The 20,939-nt window shown below is 48.3% G+C and overlaps 1 protein-coding gene across 2 annotated transcripts in view; it reads right to left on the bottom strand.

The window, feature by feature from the left end:
• The window catches only part of LOC122364071, a 38,227-nt gene extending 19,512 nt beyond the window's left edge, over positions 1-18,715 (bottom strand). The window contains exons 1-2 of one of the 2 annotated variants that reach the window (XM_043334131.1): positions 18,595-18,715; positions 7,666-7,730 (exon numbers count right to left, since the gene is read on the bottom strand). In XM_043334131.1, coding sequence (XP_043190066.1) covers positions 7,666-7,719 — 54 coding nt within the window. In that variant the 5' untranslated portion in view covers positions 7,720-7,730; positions 18,595-18,715. Of the gene's footprint in view, positions 1-7,665; positions 7,731-14,727; positions 14,846-18,594 lie in introns of those variants that run through there. The other variant, XM_043334130.1, reaches the window with a different exon arrangement.
• Between the last annotated feature and the right edge of the window lie 2,224 nt (positions 18,716-20,939).

Raw genomic sequence — 20,939 nt, 5'->3', positions numbered from 1 at the left:
CCGACAGTCATGGCAGTCAAGGTCGTGGTAGGCATAAATGTAAATTGCATTTGTGTACTCGTAATCTATATTACTATTTGAACAGGATCCGTCTGTTTGTCTGTCTGTCCGCCACGCCGTGTAGTGGGTTCAATTTAGCCGGCCTACAGGGCAGACGGTATATCGTAGGGGGTTGAAATTTGCACACCTTCTAGGTGACAGAGCGGGTCAGCGCCTTTTCTAGGTTTCGACTCACTGGGGTGCACGGTTCGCGCGTGGGGCGCGCTGGAAGAACGCCAATGGAATTTTGATCGGTTCGTAGATCTTCATTGAGAGCCGGGGTCGACAAACTTTGTGGACTAAATGCATGCCGATCGGCGGCGGGTGCCTCGCATTGGCGGATCGGCAAGTTATTAATTTGAATGAAAAGTGGCGAGAAAATGTGTTGATTGTCGCTTAATGGGTACAGTTTGTGATAGGAATTTGCAAATGCACCGCGTTTGCCGCAATGCGCCACAATTATCTCAGGGCGTCATTTTTGCCGCAAATCGCACAGTTTTGTCAAATATGGTCCGATGTGGGTGCAATTTGGTGCCAAGATGCATGGTAAATCGCCGGGTGAAAATGCGCCGCGTTTGCCGCAATGCGCCACATTTGCCACAAAGCGCCATTTCCGACAAAATCGATTAGGGGTAATGCAATGGCACGAATAGGAGCAGGGCTGGGAACACTTTAAGTCTGATATTTTAGTACTGATTGGATCCAATTATTCTGTGACCTGACATGACCCAGCGGTGTTGGTAGGGGTAGGGGTAGGGGTAGTGGTAGGGGTAGGGGTAGGGGTAGGGGTAGGGTAGGGATAGGGGTAGTGGTAGGAGTAGTAGTAGGGGTAGGGGTAGTGGTAGGGGTAGTAGTAGTGGTAGGGGTAGTAGTAGGGGTAGTAGTAGGGGTAGTGGTAGGGGTAGTGGTAGGGGTAGGAGTATGGGTAGTAGTAGTGGTAGGGGTGGGGGTAGATGTAGTGGTAGGGGTAGTGGTAGGGGTAGTGTAGTGGTAGGGGTAGGGGTAGTGGTAGGAGTAGTAGTAGGGGTAGGGATAGTGGTAGGGGTAGTAGTAGGTGTAGTAGTACGGGTAGTGGTAGGGGTAGTGGTAGGGGTAGGGGTATGGGTAGTAGTAGTGGTAGGGGTAGGGGTAGATGTAGTGGTAGGGGTAGGGGTAGTGGTAGGAGTAGTGGTAGGGGTAGGGGTAGTGGTAGGGGTAGGGGTAGGGGTAGTGGTGGAGACAAAAGCAGAACAGTGGCCCGGGCTGATCCCAGCGGACGAAAGGTGACCTATGTGACCTGGCCTGACCCAAAGTGACCGGGGCTGACCCCTTTGACCCGTCTTGACCCCGTATCACCCAAATTTCATCCAAAAACGCCCTCAGAACAGTTCTTTTCTAAATTCTCTTCACATTTCCGTTCATATCAATGCTTCTAGACGACACATCGACATGAATCAAACACCATTCGAAAGCAAATTGGCTGGTGCCGCAATTTTTTCCTACCACGCAGCAAAGCAAGTGGCGGGCGCCGGAAGAACGCCAATGAAATTTTGATCGGTTCTTATATCTTCATTGAGAGCTGGGGTCGACAAACTTTGCGGACTAAATGCATGCCGATCGGTGGCGGGTGCCTCGCATTGGCGGATGGGCAAGTTTTAATTTGAATAAATAGTGGCGAGAGATTGTGTTGATTTTCTTTCAATGGGAGCAGTTTGTGATACACGTATAAAAATGCACCGCGTTTGCCGCAATGCGCCACATCTGTCCCAAGGCGTCATTTTTGCCGCAAATCGCACAGTTTTGTCAAATATAGTCCGATATGGGTACAATTTGGTGCCAAGATGCATGCTCAATCGACGGGTGAAAATGCGCCGCATTTGCCGCAATGCGCCACATTTGTCACAATGCGCCATTTCCGGCAAATACGATTAAGCGAAATGGAATGGCACGAATAGGGGCAGGGCTAGGAACACCTTAAGTCTGATTTTTAGTACTTATTATTATATTAACTTAGTCCGTGACCTGACATGGCCCAGTGGTATTGGTAGGGGTAGAGGTACGGGCGTTTTTTTTCGGCGTTTGCGGTTGGCGGAGGGCGGGCGCGCGGTGCGGGCGGTTTTCAGTTTTGCAGCGTTTGCGGTTGGCGGCGGGCGGGCGCGCGATGCGGGCGGTTTTCATTTGTTGCGGCGTTTGCGTTTGGTGGCGGGCGGGCGCGCGATGCGGGCGGTTTTATTTTTTTTTGGGGGGGGGGCGTTTGCGGTTGGCGGCGGGCGGGCGCGGGATGCGGGCGGTTTTCATTTTTTGCGGTGTTTGCGGTGTTGTTCGCGGTTGGAGGCGGTCGTTTTTTTGCGGTGATTGCGGTTGGCGGCGGGCGGGCGCGGGATGCGGGCGGTTTTCATTTTTGCGGCGTTTGCGTTTGGTGGCGGGCGGGCGCGTGATGCGGGCGGTTTAATTTCTTTTTGCGGCGTTTGCGGTTGGCAGCGGGCGGGCGCGGGATGCGCGCGGTTTTCATTTTTGCGGCGTTTGCGGTGTTGTTTGCGGTTGGAGGCGGTCGTTTTTTTTGCTGCGTTTGCGGTTGGCGGCGGGCGGGCGCGGGATGCGGGCGGTTTTCATTTTTTTGCGGCGTTTGCGGTGTTGTTTTGCGGTTGGAGGCGGTCGGTTTTTATTTTTGTTTGTGCGGTGTTTGCGTTTGTCGGCGTGCGGGCGTTTTTAGGCGTTTGCGGTTGGCAGTTAGGGCGCGTGCGATGCGGGCGTCTTTTTTGCGTTTTTTGTGTTTTTGTTTTGCGGTTTGCGGCGGTTGAGCGATTTTTTGCGACGTTTGCGTTCGCGTTTAAGACGTGCGTTTTGCGCGTTTTGCGGTGTTTGCGTTCGTCGGCGGACGGGCGTTTTTTCAAGTTGCTTTCGCATTTGCTCACCACGCAGCAAAGCAAGTGGCGCAGCCGCTTGTCTATATTACTATTTAAACAGGATCCATCTGTCTGTTTGTCTGTCCGCCACGCCGTGTAGTGGGTTCAATTTAGCCGGCCTACAGGGCAGACGGTATATCGTAGGGGGTTGAAATTTGCACACCTTCTAGGTGACAGACCGGGTCAGCGCCTTTTCTAGGTTTCGGCTCGCTGGGGTGCACGGTTCGCGCGTGGCGGGCGCCGGAAGATCGCCAATCAAATTTTGATCGGTTCGTAGATCTTCATTGAGAGCCGGGGTCGACAAACTTGTGAGCTAAATGCATGCCGATCGGTGGCGAGTGCCTCGCATTGGCGGATCGGCAAGTTATTAATTTGAATGAAAAGTGGCGAAAAATGTGTTAATTTTCGTTCGATGGAAACAGTTTGTGATAAGAGTTTACAAATGCACCGCGTTTGCCGCAATGCGCCACAATTATCTCAGGGCGTCATTTTTGCCGCAAATCGCACAGTTTTGTCAAATGTAGTCCGATATGGGTGCAATTTGGTGCCAAGATGCATGGTAAATCGCCGGGTGAAAATGCGCCGCGTTTGTCACAATGCGCCACATACGCCACAAAGCGCCATTTCCGACAAATACGATTAAGCGTAATGGAATGGCACGAATAGGAGCAGGGCTGGGAACACTTCAAGTCTTATTTTTAGTACTTATTATTATATTAACTTAGTCCGTGACCTGACGTGACCCAGTGGTGTTGGTAGGGGTAGAGGTACGGGCGTTTTTTGCGGCGTTTGCGGTTGGCGGAGGGCGGTCGCGCGATGCGGGCGGTTTTCAGTTTTACAGCATTTGCGGTTGGCGGCGGGCGGGCGCGCGATGCGGGCGGTTTTCATTTGTTGCGGCGTTTGCGTTTGGTGGCGGGCGGGCGCGCGATGCGGGCATTTTTTTTTGCGGCGTTTGCGGTTGGCGGCGGGCGGGCGCGGGATGCGGGCGGTTTTCATTTTTGCGGCGTTTGCGTTTGGTGGCGGGCGGGCGCGCGATGCGGGCGGTTTTCATTTGTTGCGGCGTTTGCGTTTGGTGGCGGGCGGGCGCGCGATGCGGGCGGTTTTAACTTTTTTGCGGCGTTTGCGGTTGGCGGCGGGCGGGCGCGGGATGCGGGCGGTTTTCATTTTTTGCGGCGTTTGCGTTTGGTGGCGGGCGGGCGCGCGATGCGGGCGGTTTTCATTTGTTGCGGCGTTTGCGTTTGGTGGCGGGCGGGCGCGCGATGCGGGCGGTTTTAATTTTTTTGCGGCGTTTGCGGTTGGCGGCGGGCGGGCGCGGGATGCGGGCGGTTTTCATTTTTTGCGGCGTTTGCGGTGTTGTTCGCGGTTGGAGGCGGTCGTTTTTTATTTTTGTTTGTGCGATGTTTGCGTTCGTCGGCGGACGGGCGTTTTTTTCAATTTGCTTTCGCATTTGCTCACCACGCAGCAAAGCAAGTGGCGCAGCCGCTTGTCTATACTACTATTTGAACAGGATCCATCTGTCTGTTTGTTTGTCCGCCACGCCGTGTAGTGGGTTCAATTTAGCCGGCCTACAGGGCAGACGGTATATCGTAGGGGGTTGAAATTTGCACACCTTATAGGTGACAGAGCGGGTCAGTGCCTTTTCTAGGTTCCGACTCGCTGGGGTGCACGGTTTGCGCGTGGGGCGCGCCGGAAGAACGCCAATGAAATTTTGATCGGTTCTTATATCTTCATTGAGAGCCGGGGTCGACAAACTTTGTGAACTAAATGCATGCCGATCGGTGGCGGGTGCCTCGCATTGGCGGATGGTGAAATTGATTTTGATAAATGGTGGCGAAAGAATGTGTTGATTTTCGTTCAATAGGAACAGTTTGTGATACGAGTTAAAAAATGCACCGAGTTTGCCGCAAGGCGCCACTTTGGTGACAAGGCGTCATTTTTGCCGCAAATCGCACAGTTTTGTCAAATATAGTCCGATATGGGTACAATTTGGTGCCAAGATGCATGCTCAATCGCCGGGTGAAAATGCGCCGCGTTTGTCGCAATGCGCCACATATGCCACAAGGCGTCATTTCCGACAAATACGATTAAACGTAATGGAATGGCACGAATAGGGGCAGGGCTGGGAACACTTTAAGTCTGATATTTTAGTACTGATTGGATCCAATTATTATGTGACCTGACATGACCCAGCGGTGTTGGTAGGGGTAGGGGTAGGGGTAGGGGTAGGAGTAGGGGTAGTGGTAGGGGTAGGGTAGTGGTAGGGGTAGGGGTAGGGGTAGTGGTACGAGTAGTAGTAGGGGTAGGGGTAGTGGTAGGGGTAGTAGTAGGGGTAGTAGTAGGGGTAGTGGTAGTCACTGGTAGGGTAGTGGTAGGGGTAGGAGTATGGGTAGGAGTAGTGGTAGGGGTAGGAGTATGGGTAGGAGTAGTGGTAGGGGTAGGGGTAGTGGTATGGGTAGGGGTAGTGGTAGTGGTAGTGGTAGATGTAGTGGTAGGGGGGTAGTGGTAGGGGTAGGGGTAGCGGTAGTGGTAGTGGTAGGGGTAGGGGTAGATGTAGGGGTAGGGGTAGTGGTAGAGGTAGTGGTAGGGGTAGGGGTAGGGGCAGTGGTAGGGGTAGGGGTAGTGGTGGAGGCAAAAATAGAAGTGTGGCCCGGGCTGATCCCATGGGACGGGAGGTGAGTCGGTGACCTATGTGACCTGGCCTGACCCAAAGTGACCGGGGGTGACCCCCTCGACCCGTCTTGACCCCGTATCACCCAAATTTCATCCAACGAAGTCCTCAGAACAGTTCTTTTTTAAATTCTCTTCACATTTCTGTCCATATTTATGCTTCTAGACGACGCATCGATTTGAATCGAACACCATTCGAAAGCAAATTGGCTGGTGCCGCATTTTATGACCACGCAGCAAAGCAAGTGGCGCAGCCGCTTGTCTATATTACTATTTGAGGTGACGTAGTTCCTGTCTATTACGAAGGTCGCGACATGGTGCTACGTAGCGCGGGTTACAGGTCACACCGTTGCACCTACCGCGCTGAAGTTTGCGCAACTCATAGAACAAGGATGGACAACGTGCCTTTGATGGGTCTCAGCTCGATCGGATCGATAGCGAGCGCGTGGCGCGTGCCCAGAAAGTGCAAATTCGCGTCATAGACTTTACATGTATTAATCGGCTGGCCAAAACGGGCGAAAACAGCCAAATTTGCCCGACACGGGTCCGGTCCCGGTGCAATATCTCGGTAACCGTGGACCCGACCGGTACGGGGAAAACAGCATCGTGTAGAGAATCGAACGGGCTATCGAATGGTGTGCGGTGCAGGGGTTGGCACGCGCCACGTGCACCGGGGAGGACACTTTCTTTTGAAAAATGGACGTTTTGGACGGATTTTGGATTTTATATTAATTTCAGGTGATCGTCAGACAGAATGAGTTGAAACAGCGCCTATTAGCAATAAAAATGTACCGTCTCTCATGGAAAAATTATGAAAAGCTAATTGATCAAAAACAATGTGGAAAAAATCGCTGAATTAAATGGTATTTGTCCAAAATGTGCCACTAAATAATTACACGGATTTTGCTGCTTAACCTGATACGTTTGACAATTGAAAATGCTATCATTGGAAAGAGCATTCAATTCTCTCCAAGATCCAATCATCACGTTTGCATGTCAAGCAACAGTATTCTTAAAAATATAAATGTTTCAAACCTCTGCAAAATCATTTTTAGCGAAAATTATCTACGCCTTTCATTTGTCTTAAAACTACGCACCTCAATTATAAAGCACATTTGACAGATTCTGAAGTGGAAAGCATGCTTATCAGACACGGGCACCTCGATGCGGTGGATATTTTTTCCACAAACCAAAACGTTTAGCCGTCAAAAAGCAATCGACCGAAATGGATAGATAACCCAACCGACACAAGAACAACCGAACACCCGTCAATCGAAAATACCCCTTTTCGCGTTGCGGAGCACGCGGGTCACCCTAGTGCTATCTATTTTGATACTTTCGTGCATTTTCAAATGACGCTCGTAGACATAAAACAGATTGGCCAAACTGGGAGCTGCAGTACATCCAAGGCTATATTTAGGAGCTCAAGAAGCTATTGCAACCTCACTAAGTATGATTAGCCATTATTTATCATAAACAAAATGACATCATTTTCCACAAATGTCAGGTCTTTGTGCTGAGCTTGTCGTCTGATGTCTCGGTCGCGTGAGCTTCGAGGGGTGCACCGCGATGGTTGGCAGAAGCGCTCGTTATTGTTGCACCGTCCAGGGGTGCCCCCTAAAAGCGTCCGTCCTGGCGACTAAATACACGGGGGCCACCCGCCGGGGCTCGCGACATGCTCGTCAGGTGCGCTTCAGCGAGCGAGCTGCCAATTAAAGAGTGAACGACCGACCGAGAACGCTGCCTGGGCACCAAATACCGACCGATGAAAATGTTTAATGTTTGACTAAGCTCCAGTGTGGTTGAAGTATCATCTTAAGCTTAGAGCTGAAAAATACAACTCCAAGGCAAAATACAATGGAACAAATTACAAACATTGAGATAGATATTTGATCCATTTTTTAATAAGTAACGCAAAATAATGACACAAAATGCAAAATTACAAGGCAATGTTAAATATCAACCATATCAGCAAGTTAATTGCATGCCGCCAAAGGTCCAAAAGCCAATGATCCAAGCTCCACACATTGCTATGATAACCAGCAACCGACCCGGCCCATTGCAGTGCACATACCTGAACAGCCTGGAGGACCACCAGCAATGCAAACAGGCGCTTCCTTGGCAGCATCTTGTCAGTAGCTGGAACAAAGCAACATCAATTTAGTCAAAACACAAGGACAAAAGCATATGCTGAAATGTCCTTTCCGCCTAACAATTGCGGTGAACGGTTGAACAAATAAGATAAATGGACTATACATTAGCCGTTTTCACGACGGCCATCTGGTACACATTTGGTGCACATCTGGTGCAGATCAGGTGCAGATTTGATCAAATCAGGTTCAGTGTGTCTCTTAGTAGCTATCAGCTAAGGTTGCACTATTTGCTTATTTGCCTGCCTTGTCATATTATCAGAGAGTGTCATCGATTAAAACACTGAAATAAATTCATAAAATAAAGATATTTGCTGTAAAAGAGATTAGGTGCAGATTTGGTCAAATCAGGTGCATTCGCCGGATAGCCCGTCGTGAAAACGGCTAATAATTGCGCAACAGTTCAACCACAAACTTACTGAAGTGCGTCAATCCTATTTGATAAAACTTTAAGACAGATATTCCCTGTTTTGATGAGAATACAAAAGTGACGACGCATAAGACGCATATTTGCATGCCGTTGAAGCCTGCACGAAACAAGGAAATGAAAATTTAAATGTATGATAAGGCATAAGCTGTCGCAACTGATTTAAAGTTGAAGGTGTCTCAATTGTTGAAGTTGTCTCAACTGATTTAATAATAAAGTCAGGCTATAATAATCAAAGTGGCTTCAGCCTTCAGAAGTGGGTCCGTGTTCTCACTACGGCAACTAAACGAAAGGATAGAACAATGCACCATAGCTCGTCCGTCTGGGCCAACAAAAACTCCATTAATGTGTGAACACAAACCCGGAAAACTGTGAGAAAATGTGCGCCATGACGTGAAATGACACCTCGGGCACTTACGCCAGCTTCGGAAATGCGAGAAGCGTTCAGACTAATTTTCCGGGCTTTTGAATCGGAGCGGTTGGCAATGTTTTGTCATGTTTCTCAGATTAACCAGGCATAGCATCTCTCACGCACCACTTTGTTTGGCTGTCATCGTCTTCACTTTCCGTGACAAATAGGCACGGCGCGTTAGCAGGAAATGCAGTCTGTAATTAGTCAGAATGGAATGTCTTCTCGACCATATCAGCAGAAGGAACCATGAGAGAGCCCTCCGTGCGACCACAGGTTAAACGCGTGTGAGCCACTAGCGGCGCCGATCTGGGCGTCTAGCTGCGCTAGCATCATGGCTGCTGTTCGACATGTGTTTGGCTATATTGATATGTGAATGTGTGTGTGACCATCATCATGATCCAGACTGATATAGCCCCATCTCGGTGGACTGGCGCTGGCCCGCCCATCACCACTTATCACCGCTAATTGCCGCGACAGCCGACCTCCGCGGCCCTGGATTAGACCACATTCATTTATTCTGTTTATGTTGCCAGGTGGTGGTGCCTCGAGTTAAGCATTAGCTTTTGTACCACCACCTGGACTTACATTTGCTTATTTCCTTTTTATGTTTAATAAATGTGTTTTGTGATTGTTGTTGTTGTTGTTGTTGTTGTTGTATGATATCATAGACGACATTTCTGATCGGAGATCTACCCGCGCAGGTCGGCGCTGCATTGAGGGCCAGCGCTGACCAGCCACTGGACCTGCAAAGTGGCTGGCTGCCGCCGACGGCCATTTAGTTCCGACGCGTCACCGGCAGCCGCCCCTTCCCCCTCCTTCAGGGGTTCTCCCACGGCCAGGAAACCGGCGCCAAAACTGCCCGCCGCCGGTCACGAATGGCTCATCAGCAGCGCGGGTCGGCCGCGGCAAAAACGGCGCGGTCCGGCCGGCGCCGCTGACTGGAGCTGCTCACGCGCGCCGGCCCCTGTCGCCACCGGTATCGGAAGGTGTGACTCCCCCGCCCACACCTGACCTCTGAGGACCGCTGAATGCCCCGGCGGCGCCCGTAACGGACCTTCTCTGGTGTCCGGGACTAATCGAATGTTCAAAACGGAGCAATAATAACGGGAGACGGGTGAGAACAAATGGACGAAGGTGTCGACAATAGAATTGTCAGACAACAAATTGAACACGCCTTGAAGCGGTTTCCGGGCTGCAATTGCTTGGTTCTTGTTTTAAATTACATGTTGAAGATTTTGAGTGTGACGAATGTGTTCTGGCCGGAGTGCCTTTGTTCGTGTTTTTGTCCATCGCTTATGTCCATGCCTTTCTTGTTGAATAAAAAAGCCATTTGATGCAACGAACCTTTTCGAAGATGTTCTTTTATCAAATAATTAGTATCTGCCGGTTGACTAACTAAATTTCCTGTTATGGTTATCGAATGCGCAGTCAAGTGGCCCTGCCGACATGTGAGGCCGTTCCAGGCTGTAACTCTCAATAGGACTCAGTAGGTACACACCGAGTCGGATACAAAGGGAGTCACAGTTGTACCGTACCGTGACCAGTGCACTGGTCAGCTGGGTGCCTCCCCGACTCGTTGGGCACTCAGTGAGTCAGTGACTCAGACTCCCGAGGACCGGGCGGTCTGCCGTCGGACCCGACACCGCCGGCGGCAGTGGCGGTGGCTGCGGGGACCCGTTATTCGCCGAGCTGTATTCGGAGCGTGGCAGGCGACACCAAGACGAGCGTCGGAGCGTGCGGCGCCCGCCCGCAGTCACGGCACCGCCCCGGGTCGCTCGGGGCACCCAGGGCACCCAGGGCACGCCGGCGCACAGTGCGTGCACCGGCGAATCGGGACGGCGCACGGTGCGTGCCACTACCCTGATTAGACGGTGATGTGGCGCTCTGCGGTTGGCGCCGAGTTATTGCGAGTAATTTATCAGCTTGCCAGTACTTTTTCAGTAATCAGTTTTTGTGATGGGCTGCAGATTGGTTATTTATCTTACCTTCTTTTCAAACTGTTATTATGACTTGTCTTGCATTATTAATATGTTCTGTTAATGTTATTACCGATACCCTAACCCAAAACATAATCAATCAACATGGCTCACAAAGTTATAGCATTACATATGAAGCGTGCCGTATTATGAAGATAACACACGGCCAGGGAGACGTCATAAAATCCAGTTTTAATGCTGAATCATTCATTCCGGAGTTATCCGGAAATTCGTTCCAGCCATGACGGCGTCAACAGCCATAAACCGCATTGCCAATTACTTTAGCCACATCTCCAGTGTCGTTGAACTTGTTGGGCATGGATGGCAGAACAGCAGCTACCAAGCGTACCAACAGTCAATGAATCACTGAGAGGTACAGAAGTGTCACTAATGTAACGCGTAATTATGCGCTCATCTTGTTCAAGTTGAAGTATAGAATAGTAAATACCCAAATACAAATATTATGATTTGTCTTCGGTTGCTTGATTGTTTCTGGCTCACGCATGTTTATGGTTTATTGCTGCGTATTTATACCAATAATCTTTTACTAAATATGATTCAAGAAAATAAATGTAGTTATAAATTAATGAACGCAAACATGATAGCATGAAGTCACCAAAGCAGTACTGAAACTCGCTTGAGCAAGTAATAAATTGCTGAAACTTTGCGAAAACTTTTTAGAGGACTTATAAACTTCAAGTCCATGACAGGAATGCCACATGGACCTACGCAACTCACGGTAACTCGAGTCGTAGTCAAGCCGAGAAAAAATCCTACTTTCGACTGCTTAGACCAACCACTGCAATTTTGGGTCCAAAATACGACTCTTAACCCGCGCCCCACTGGGGGGGCTATTTCTAGCCCCCCTCCCGTTTTTCTGCAATAACTTCCAAACCGCTTGACGTATCGACGCCAAACTTTCAGTACCTTCGGCTGCATCAATTTGACACCTTGTGTCAAAATTTGAACTTCGTAGCTACCATAGGTCGGCCGGAAATGACGTCAGAGTGACGTCATGTTCGTCCGATTTCGACGCAAAACATTGAACCACGGCAATCGCTCCCAAGAGCTCAGTTTTTAAGCTAGATCCAATTTCTTTGCATGAAAGGACTCAAAATTGACCGCGCTATCAAACTGCTATCTCGGATTTTCAAAATTTTGAAAATTTCGAAAATTTTATATAATAATATTCAAAATTTATATTTTTATATTTTTTCAAAAAGTTTTTTACTTTTCGAAAAAACCGGAATATATGTGACAGAACGCATGATTATGACTAACTCTAGCAAGTTTTAGCTAAATATCTTCAAAAATGGCCAAGTTATACGCATTATTGCAAAAAATTCACAGTTATTAATTTTTCAAATCACTTTTTCAGTACGTATTTGACATCGTACACCAATATAAATGGCACCATCGTGTTCCTGAGCTCAAACTGCATCCAATAGACACCTTTTTTGTTGAAAAATTTTAACTTCAAAATTTGACCTTTTTTGACCTGAAAGTGACCTGACCTAAGCTAAATTCGACTCAAAATGACCTCGAATGACACAGACGACATCAAATTCGAAATCTATGGCCTAAATGGACCATAAAACATGTGTCACGTGACCGACGCATGATATAATATTTTCGTGACCTGTGATGACCTGACCCTGACCTGAAAATCAAAGTACAAGTTTGGTACCCTCAAGGTATCTAGAGCATCTGTTCATGAGTGTGGAAACCAAAAATGAGCCTGATCTGACTTGTAAGACGGCGGCCAGAGCCCAAAATGTGAACAAGCCAAAGTGCTAATAATTTTTACTTTGACCTGACCTGTGACGTCATCGGTGACCTCGAGGTCAATGAAATTAGGTTTCGCTCGACAGTTTTTCCGGGGCTATCAGACGCCGTTTGAATTTTGACGATCGGCCCAGTAGTTTCGGAGTTAGGAGGGGGGGCTATGAATAGCCCCCCCCCCCCCCAGTAGGGCGTGTTATACACAGACCCCAGTGGGGCGCGGGTTAACTCCGACTCCGACTCAGATTCCCCATTCATCATACCGATTCCGACTCCGACTGCGACTCTCGACTCCTACTCCGACGTTACAGTTCATATCACTTCACCAAATTGGTGCAAGATCGTCCATAAGCGCCAAAGGATGCTATGGGGCATTCCACGTCAAATCGAACAAAAATCGGCTGTTTTGCACCTTACCATCAGCAATTTCATTATAAATTTGTGAGCGAGTTCCTGTGTGGCCCCGGACATTACATTGATGTTTTTTGCACATTCTGACCACAGGTCTTCTAAATATAGGGCATCAAATTTTTATAAAATGTTGCATCTTTATATTTTTGAACGACCATAACTTTGGTTGTACTAGTTTGATTTGAATGAAATAAACCTTACTGTTTAGGTAATTTCTTAAGCATTTGTTTAGAATTGCACCTACTTAAATATATGACCTTGAAATTTGCTTAACTCTGTTCTTAAGCACAAATCTTGAAATAGCAAAAAACACGTCACCTTCGATTTGGCTCATTTTCATATATTTTATTGCCTACCATATTCTTAACAACCTGTGAAAAAATTAGAGTGGGCCATTCATAAGTTTTGAAGAAAATTGCACATATGCAAACGTATGTTAGCACGCGCAGTGGAGGGGGAAGAGCGAATTTCGCCCACTCCTCCTGTTTTTCGCCAATATCTCATAAGATTAATGCGAAATTAATTATGGCTACCTGTCAAGAATTGAATTGGACATCTCATCGTGCAAGCAATAAGAAAATCGGTTCACAACTGTTCTAGTAATGCGGTGTAAAGTGAACATCCTGTCGCCGCAGCGACGCGGCGGCTCTGCAGCCGGCGCCGACCGCTACGCGCCGCCTGAATTGTAGACTGTGCCGGAACGGAACGGAACGGTTCTGTCTTTACATCGCGCTCCCTACCGCTGATTACGTTCGATTCGCGTCAAATTTTGTGAGAAGACTAAGAAATGTACAGGCAATCTTATGGTGACAGAATTTTGAAAATCGGTTGGTAAACAATTGAAATATGAACGTGTAAACACAAAATTGTGATTGCTGCCTTTCCCGCATCGGCCGAGCCCGCTTTAGCCGGCGACATGTTACTCTTAGCAGGCCTCTAACTGCCATATTTATTATTGGATTAACTAGAAATTCCCCATACATACTAAAAAATGTATGTTCTTTCGTATAGTGAAGATCAAAAGACGTGAAGATATCGTTGCGTGATAATGTTTTCGTTGAATTTACTTCATGATGCATTTCCACACGGCTCAAAATTCACCGCAAAATACCGTTTGCCTGAGACACTTTTACTATGGAACGTGAATGCTTGACTACGATGCAGACTTGTGCCAAGGTCCCAAAAAGATCCGAGATCCAGGGTTCGCAGAGTCCAAGGTCTGGGACCTTGATGGATCCTGGACCTTGCATTGTCATTTTTGTCGCGAGACCTTGGAAACCCAGGACCTTAAAACATCCATATGCCGCGAGACCTTGGAATCCCAGGACCTTAAAACATCCATATGCCGCGAGACCTTGGAATCCCAGGACCTCAACATTTGCATATGTCGCGAGACCTTGGAATCCCAGGACCTCAACATTTGCATATGCCGTGAGACCTTGGAATCCCAGGACATCAACATTTCATGTGACATGAGACCTTAGAAACCCAGGACCTCAACATTTCATATGCCCTAAAACCATGGAAACCCAGGGGTTAGGACCTCAAAATTTTGGTATGCTGCAAGACCCTGCAGAATGCAGACCTTCAGTACCAGTTTTATTATTTGTCATGGGATCTTAGGAGAACGGTCTGGACCTACACCATCATTTTGTTGAGGGACCTCAAGAATCCTGGAAGCTGGACCATGAGGTTTATGTTGCACATGGGCCACTAAGGACCCTGCACTAGGTTTTGTCTGTAAGCACTTCAATAAATATCTATGGTTGAGCGACCAGCTGCAAGGGGCTAGATAGCTACACGAAGAGAACGAACCAGACTGTGTAGACATATACCTATAGAGCAAAATCGTTGCCATGGCTGTGAGGCAGAACTGGAACAAGAGACTTGGTAGCTTTTTACATTATCAATGAACATGGATTATGAAACTGTCAAACAGTGGACAGTGGTGGTTTGGAAAGTTCTTTTCTAATCTCACCTCACATATTTTCTGGGTTGTGATATGCCGGGCTTGAAGCTACTTGGAAGCTACCCACTGACCAAGTAAGTGTCAAGCTATATAAGCAATGATTCCATGACAGTTCAACTTTTTCGTTTAGCAGGTTTTCGTCGGACAATTTTTCGTCTGCAGATTTTCGTCCGCAGACTTTCGTCTATGCATTTGTTCGTCTGTGCATTTTTAAGTCCGCGCATTATTTTCATAAGGACATTTTCCGCCTCGTCCAGACGAAAAAATGCCGGACAGAAATATACTCAGACGAAAAATGCGCCAAATTAATTCGAACAGACGAAAAAATGCAAGACGAAAAAGTCAGACGAAAATTTGCCGACGAATAACCGGCTGACGAAAAAATTGTCAGATGGAATTTTGTTCAGAGCCTTCAATCTAATGTGAATGAACAGTAAGTAAGGTTTACGCTCGCTGATACTCGAATTCTATTGGCTTAGTCGATCAGTTTTTCTGTGAGCGCTCGCGCAAACAAGACTTAGAACATATTTTACTTTTTATCCTAGGCATTATGTAACTGAATGTGCAGAAAATCGAAAGCATATACCTATCCAATTCAACTTTTCCATTTCTATGAAGCCTGTAGGTTTTATTTCTGGTTTTTTTTATATTGCCTGAAAGAATACTTGAATGTCTGTCTTCAATAGCTGTAAGGTGCTGTCCTACATGCCTACTGATAAGGTAAGATTGAATTGAAAGGGACATGACAATACAAATTGCAAGGTACCTATTACCTACCTATATTTTTTTATGAATTTGTCAGGTTAAAGAAGGAGATATTGATATTATGATTCATTTTTAACTTGTGTTGAAGCTCCCCCTACCTATGTTGGTTAACGATAAAACCACCACAGTCCACAGGTTTGCATAGGTTCTGCCCCTTTCAATGTTTCTGGGCATCCGTTGGCAGAATATTTAGAAGTAAGTCTGCTCATCAGAATGTTAGTTTGTTTAAGTTCTTGTTGTGGGACCATGAATACTTTGGATCCTGAGATGTATTCTTGCCGTGGGACCTTGAGGACTGTGGACCCTGAACTCTGAAGTGTGTACTTGTCATGGGACCTTGGGGACTGTGGATCCTGAAATTCACACTTGTCGTGGGACCCTAGGGACTGTGGATCCTGCAATGCATTCTTGTCGTGGGACCTTGGGGACTGTGGATCCTGCAATGCATTCTTGTCGTGGGACCTTGGGGACTGTGGACCCTGCAAAGTATACTTGCTATGGGACCTTGGAAACCTTGGATTCTAGAAATTGAATTTGCCGTGGGACCTTGGAAACCTTGGATTCTAGAAATTGAATTTGCCGTGGGACCTTGGAAACCTTGATTCTAGAAATTGAATTTGCCGTGGGACCTTGGAAACCTTGGATTCTAGGAATTGAATTTGCCGTTGGACCTTGGAAACCTTGGATTCTAAAAATTGAATTTGCCGTGGGACCTTGAGGATCCTGGATCTTGATTTTTGATCCCGGCACAAGTCTGCTACGATGACTATGCATTTCCATTCTCGAAGAGTTTGGGATATCACTAATCAGCAATCATTCATTTCAGAAAGTGTACACAAGCAAGCATGTCTTGACTCTGTCTTTCAAGGTCACGCGCGGTTGCGTGATGTTGATGCATGAAAACGGCGTTTGCCGCGAAAGTTATGAATGGCCCACTCCAATTTTTTCACAGATGGTTAGGAACATTGTGACGGACATAATATGTAAAAATTACCCAAATCGAAAGTGACGTGTTTTTTGCTATTTAAATTTTTCTGTTTTAATTCAAGGTCAAATGCATTTCAAGGTCACTTCAATTTAATTTTATAATTAAAAATCAAAGCCTTATCAATTGCCTACAAGACCCTGTTAATGCCATTTTGATACCAGAAAAGGAACCAGAGTTATAGCCATTTAAAAAATTGATGTGTGGCATTTTTCGCTATATTCGATGACCTATATCTCAGCGATACGTTATCAAATTTCGAAAATATTATACGTAACTCAGTTTTGAACCATGCCCAGTCTGCCTACAAATTTTCAGAAAAATCGAAGGGGATGACGGATTTCGGTGTTTGATTTGACGTGGAATGCCCCTATATTTTTACAATCTCCTTTTCAAGAACGGAATACTAATGCCGATATTTTACACGAATTACTCCATTCAAAGCAATCAAGCAGCATGTGGTATCACTTTAGTATCACACATTCTCATTGGAAATGCTGTGAATTGCCACCAAAAACAGTGCTGCCGGCAACATATAAAAGCTTGAATTGCTTTCGGAAAGCATTCTATCGAACATTTTTACTTCCATTAAGACGTAAAACCAAACAACAAAAAAACACGAAGAAATAGCTCTTTATCTTCCGATACACTTTACACTTTGTCCAGCAACACCTGAACACATGGCTTGAGCAGTACCTTAACACTGGCCTGTCACCTGATTACATCGCGCCGCACGCGTTTCAACTTTCAGTGATGAGGACAAAACCGAAGCTTCAGCGTTTAGTTATCAATAGACGGCACCATACCGCTTGCAGGCTCCAAAGCTTAGCTTTTGCATGATAAACTTTACCTGACGTCACATATGGCGTCACTAAGGTCATTGGAGTACTTCGTCAATAACTCCAGATCCCATTGGGCAAGCTAGTTGGATTCGTCGCCAATGAACTCAAAAGGACATGGGCTGACAGTGATGTCGAACTGAATGATTTTTTTTTTAATAAATTTACTCCGAACCTTTTGATAGGAAGGATTCACAAGGACAGATCCACCGCTAAGCGAAGCTTGTTGCGGTGACCCTGCCCTCTACCCTCCGATCACGCAATTCCGGTTCTATGGCAGAATTTAGAGTCCAAAATTTAACATGCGCACATAGCCGCGCACGGCCGGCCCCCTCACTGACTTCGCCTGGCTACGGCCTGCCACCAACCGCAACCATACCTGTCAGGAGGCCCATACGTAAATGTCAAGCGCCCATCGTGCTTCGAACCCGGACTGTTATAACCGGGAACGCGTGCTCTCACCACGCGGAGTCCAACGCTCTACCAACTGAGCTACGGGACCGGCTATCAATATAACCTCCTGCAACCAGCTTTGTGACTTGAGTGGTCTTAAAGGGACCCTCCCACCTTAAAAAAGTTAATGAATTGGCATGAAAGTGATTTCGGATGACCTGACCTGAGCTTCAGGTGACCTTGACATCTACCCTTATGCATGGGAGCAACATCAAATCACATGTTTGAACGTTTGAAATCACGAAAAGCTTGCAAACGCGCGGCTAATGCGAGCCGACATTCGCCGAATCGCGATTCCGGCCAAACATGGCCTCGACAAATAGGTCACAGGTCAAAGGTCACTTGAGTCAGGGTCATGAAATTCTCAGAGTAGGTGTGAAATTGATCAACTCGAGGGTACTGAAAGTTTCGCCGGGATCGGCCGCTTTTTGTGCGAGTTATTCGCGAAAAGCCATGGGGATGGAGGGGGTCTATCCAACCCCCCCTTTCACATGCGAAGGTTAAAATACTGCAAATATTAAAACATCTGTTAACCCACCATCCTCCTCGACAGTCGACACTATTCGAACTTTCCATCAGGGATACTTGTCGTGGGAATTTAAATAAACTTCAGTCTTGTCCCCGTATATGTAACTTTGATCCCCTTGTACAACACCGAGTCTCTGGATTTGGTGATTTGGTGCAACAAAGAACAGATCTATTTGAATCCCTGCGTTTTGCTATTAACAAAATTTGACTTCTAACATCGAAATGCATGACATGAAAATCAGGTATTACTCCACGAAACAGCTGGTTGAGCTGCAGGTGCTGTTGGACCCGCGCTCAGCTCCTCACCTGGTGCTGTCGGCAGTGTCGGTGTCGGCGGCTCGGCGCGCGTGCGGTATGCGTCGGCGCCGTCGCTCAGTCCTCTGCGCACTGTTGGCGTCGCTTCGCGCGGTGCGGCGGACCGGGAGGCGAGTGAGGTGGGCCGGCGCCGCCGCCGACCGGCGCGCCGACGACACCGACGAGCCGCCAATCGGCGCCGCCGGGCCCCGTGACGTCACACGTCGGACGGCGGGGTTCACTCACACGGCGCCGGTTCAGCCACCCCCACCCCAACCCCCACCCCCACCCCCACCCCTGGCCAGAGAACATGGGACAGACCCAACCCCGAGTGCGTGAGGTCAACTAAAATGCCTTCGGTTTTTAGTGTCCGTGGTTCATTGTTGACACCTTTACGGTTGTCGCTCTCATATTTATGCCCCATTCATGTACGCGCACCACAATGGTCTTAGACGTCATATGTAGGTAACTGTATTTAATAATTTTGGTAACCACAGCGCGCGTATAGTGCTTGTTCCGTGGCACATCGACTTACGTCGTACACTGTCTTTTCCATATATTATAACAGTGGCGGCGGAAGGTAATTTTGGATGGGGGTGCAAAGTTTTCTCAAGGGGCCCCTCTGGAAGTTTTGGGCCCCCTTTCAGTTTTTTTAGTGATTATTATTAAATTTATGAAAAACGAAGATTTTGGAAAACTATCCCTATACACACAAGTTCTGCAAAAGGTTTGAAATTGCAGTGTACTAACCTATCTCAAATAATGAAAGCATTAAGAAGCAAATGCAGCTAGTTCTTCATCGGCTAATCTTTTACTCTAGCCACCGCCCGCAGCGTCTCAAAACACTTTTCTGGATCCGCAGTGGACCATTGAGGGCCTTACGAGACCGTTCCAAGAAGACTGTCAGAAGCCCCTTGGAAACCGACCACATAGAGACTCCTCCAGAGACCTACATGACTCCCCAGACTGAATGAGCCCTCCGATCAGGGTCGGTCCCTTGAAAGTTGCTGAAAGGTTTCAGAAGACAGTATAGCCTCGAAAGTCTTTTGAGGGCTCCCAGAAACCGGCATCGGACCCCAAAAGCCTGTATGGAGGCCCTCCAAAGCCGGGATGGAGGCCACAGGAGCCGATGTTTAGCCTAAAGAGCCGGTATGGAGGACTGAAGAGAGGAAAGGGGTCTCAGTGGGGCCTTCAGGGGCAAGCCTTTGAGCCCCAAAAGTATGTGTGGGGTCTTAGAGGCAGGTAGACCCCTGGGGTGTGCACGGGGTCCCAGGAGCTCGCGTGTGAGCCCTAATATTCGGCTGGCGGCTTCTAGAACCAGCATGGGGATTCTTAGAAGCCGCTTAGACCCACATTTCATGGGTCATGAGTCCCAAGAGTCGATATAGGGGTCATAAAAGCCGGTGTAGGGCACATGGCCCCATAAGTTCCGACATTGAGACTCTCAGAGGCCGGCGACGGGGCACCAAGAGCAGATAAAGTGCCTCAACAAGTCGACATGGGGCCTGAGAATCAGTGTGGAACTCCAGGAGCCTGCGTGAGCTCTCGGAGACCTTCGTATTTCGTAAGGTCCACAAAGGTCGTTGGGTCCTCTGAATCTGAACTCTGCGGGGCCCTCAGAGGCAAGCATGTCTCCTGGCACCTGCCTGCGTTGAGTTGAGACCCTCCGAGGCCGTCGTAGGCAAGGCCCTAACGTAGGGTTCTTCAGAGGCCAGCGTTGGCCCTTGAAGCCTTCGTTAGGCCCTAGAAGCCGTCAAGAGGGCCCTCAGAGGTCAGCATGGCCCCTGGAGCCTGCCTGCGTCGAGGCCCTCAGAGCCTCGACGCAGGCAGTCGTGGGGCCATCAGACGTCGTGGGGCCATCAGACGCCAGTGTGGGCCTTTGGAGCTTGCGTTGGGTCTTAGAGACCATCGTGGGGGTCTCGTCAGGGCCTTCAGCCCCTCAGGGACCGTCCTGGGGTCCTCAGAAGTTGTTGTGAGGGCCCTTAGAAGCCCTCGAAAGGATCATCAGAGGTCGTCATGAGGGTCCTTGGCCATATTGAGGATCTTTATGGGCCCTCAGATACCTTTGCAGGGCTCTCAGAGGCATTGGTAAGACCGCTAGAGGCCATCGTTGTTAGGGCCCTCAATAGACCGTTGCAGGGCCCTCAGATGCCAGCATAGCCCCTGCAGCCTGGTTGTGTTGGGGCCCTCAGAGGCCGTCGCTGGACCGTCTGAAGCCAGATGGGCCCTCAGACTTGAGTTGGGTCTAGGGCCGTCACGAGGGCCCTCAGAGACCGCTGTAGAGGCCCTCAGAGGCCAGTGGGGCCCCTGGAGTCCTGTGGGACGCTCAGCGGTCGTCATGAGGGCCCTTAGTGGTC

The sequence above is a fragment of the Amphibalanus amphitrite genome, unplaced genomic scaffold (genome assembly GCF_019059575.1).
Source record: "Amphibalanus amphitrite isolate SeventyFive unplaced genomic scaffold, NRLGWU_Aamphi_draft 000654F_arrow, whole genome shotgun sequence".
Classification (NCBI taxonomy): Eukaryota; Metazoa; Arthropoda; class Thecostraca; order Balanomorpha; family Balanidae; genus Amphibalanus; species Amphibalanus amphitrite.
This window is presented reverse-complemented; position numbering and strand designations above follow the sequence as displayed.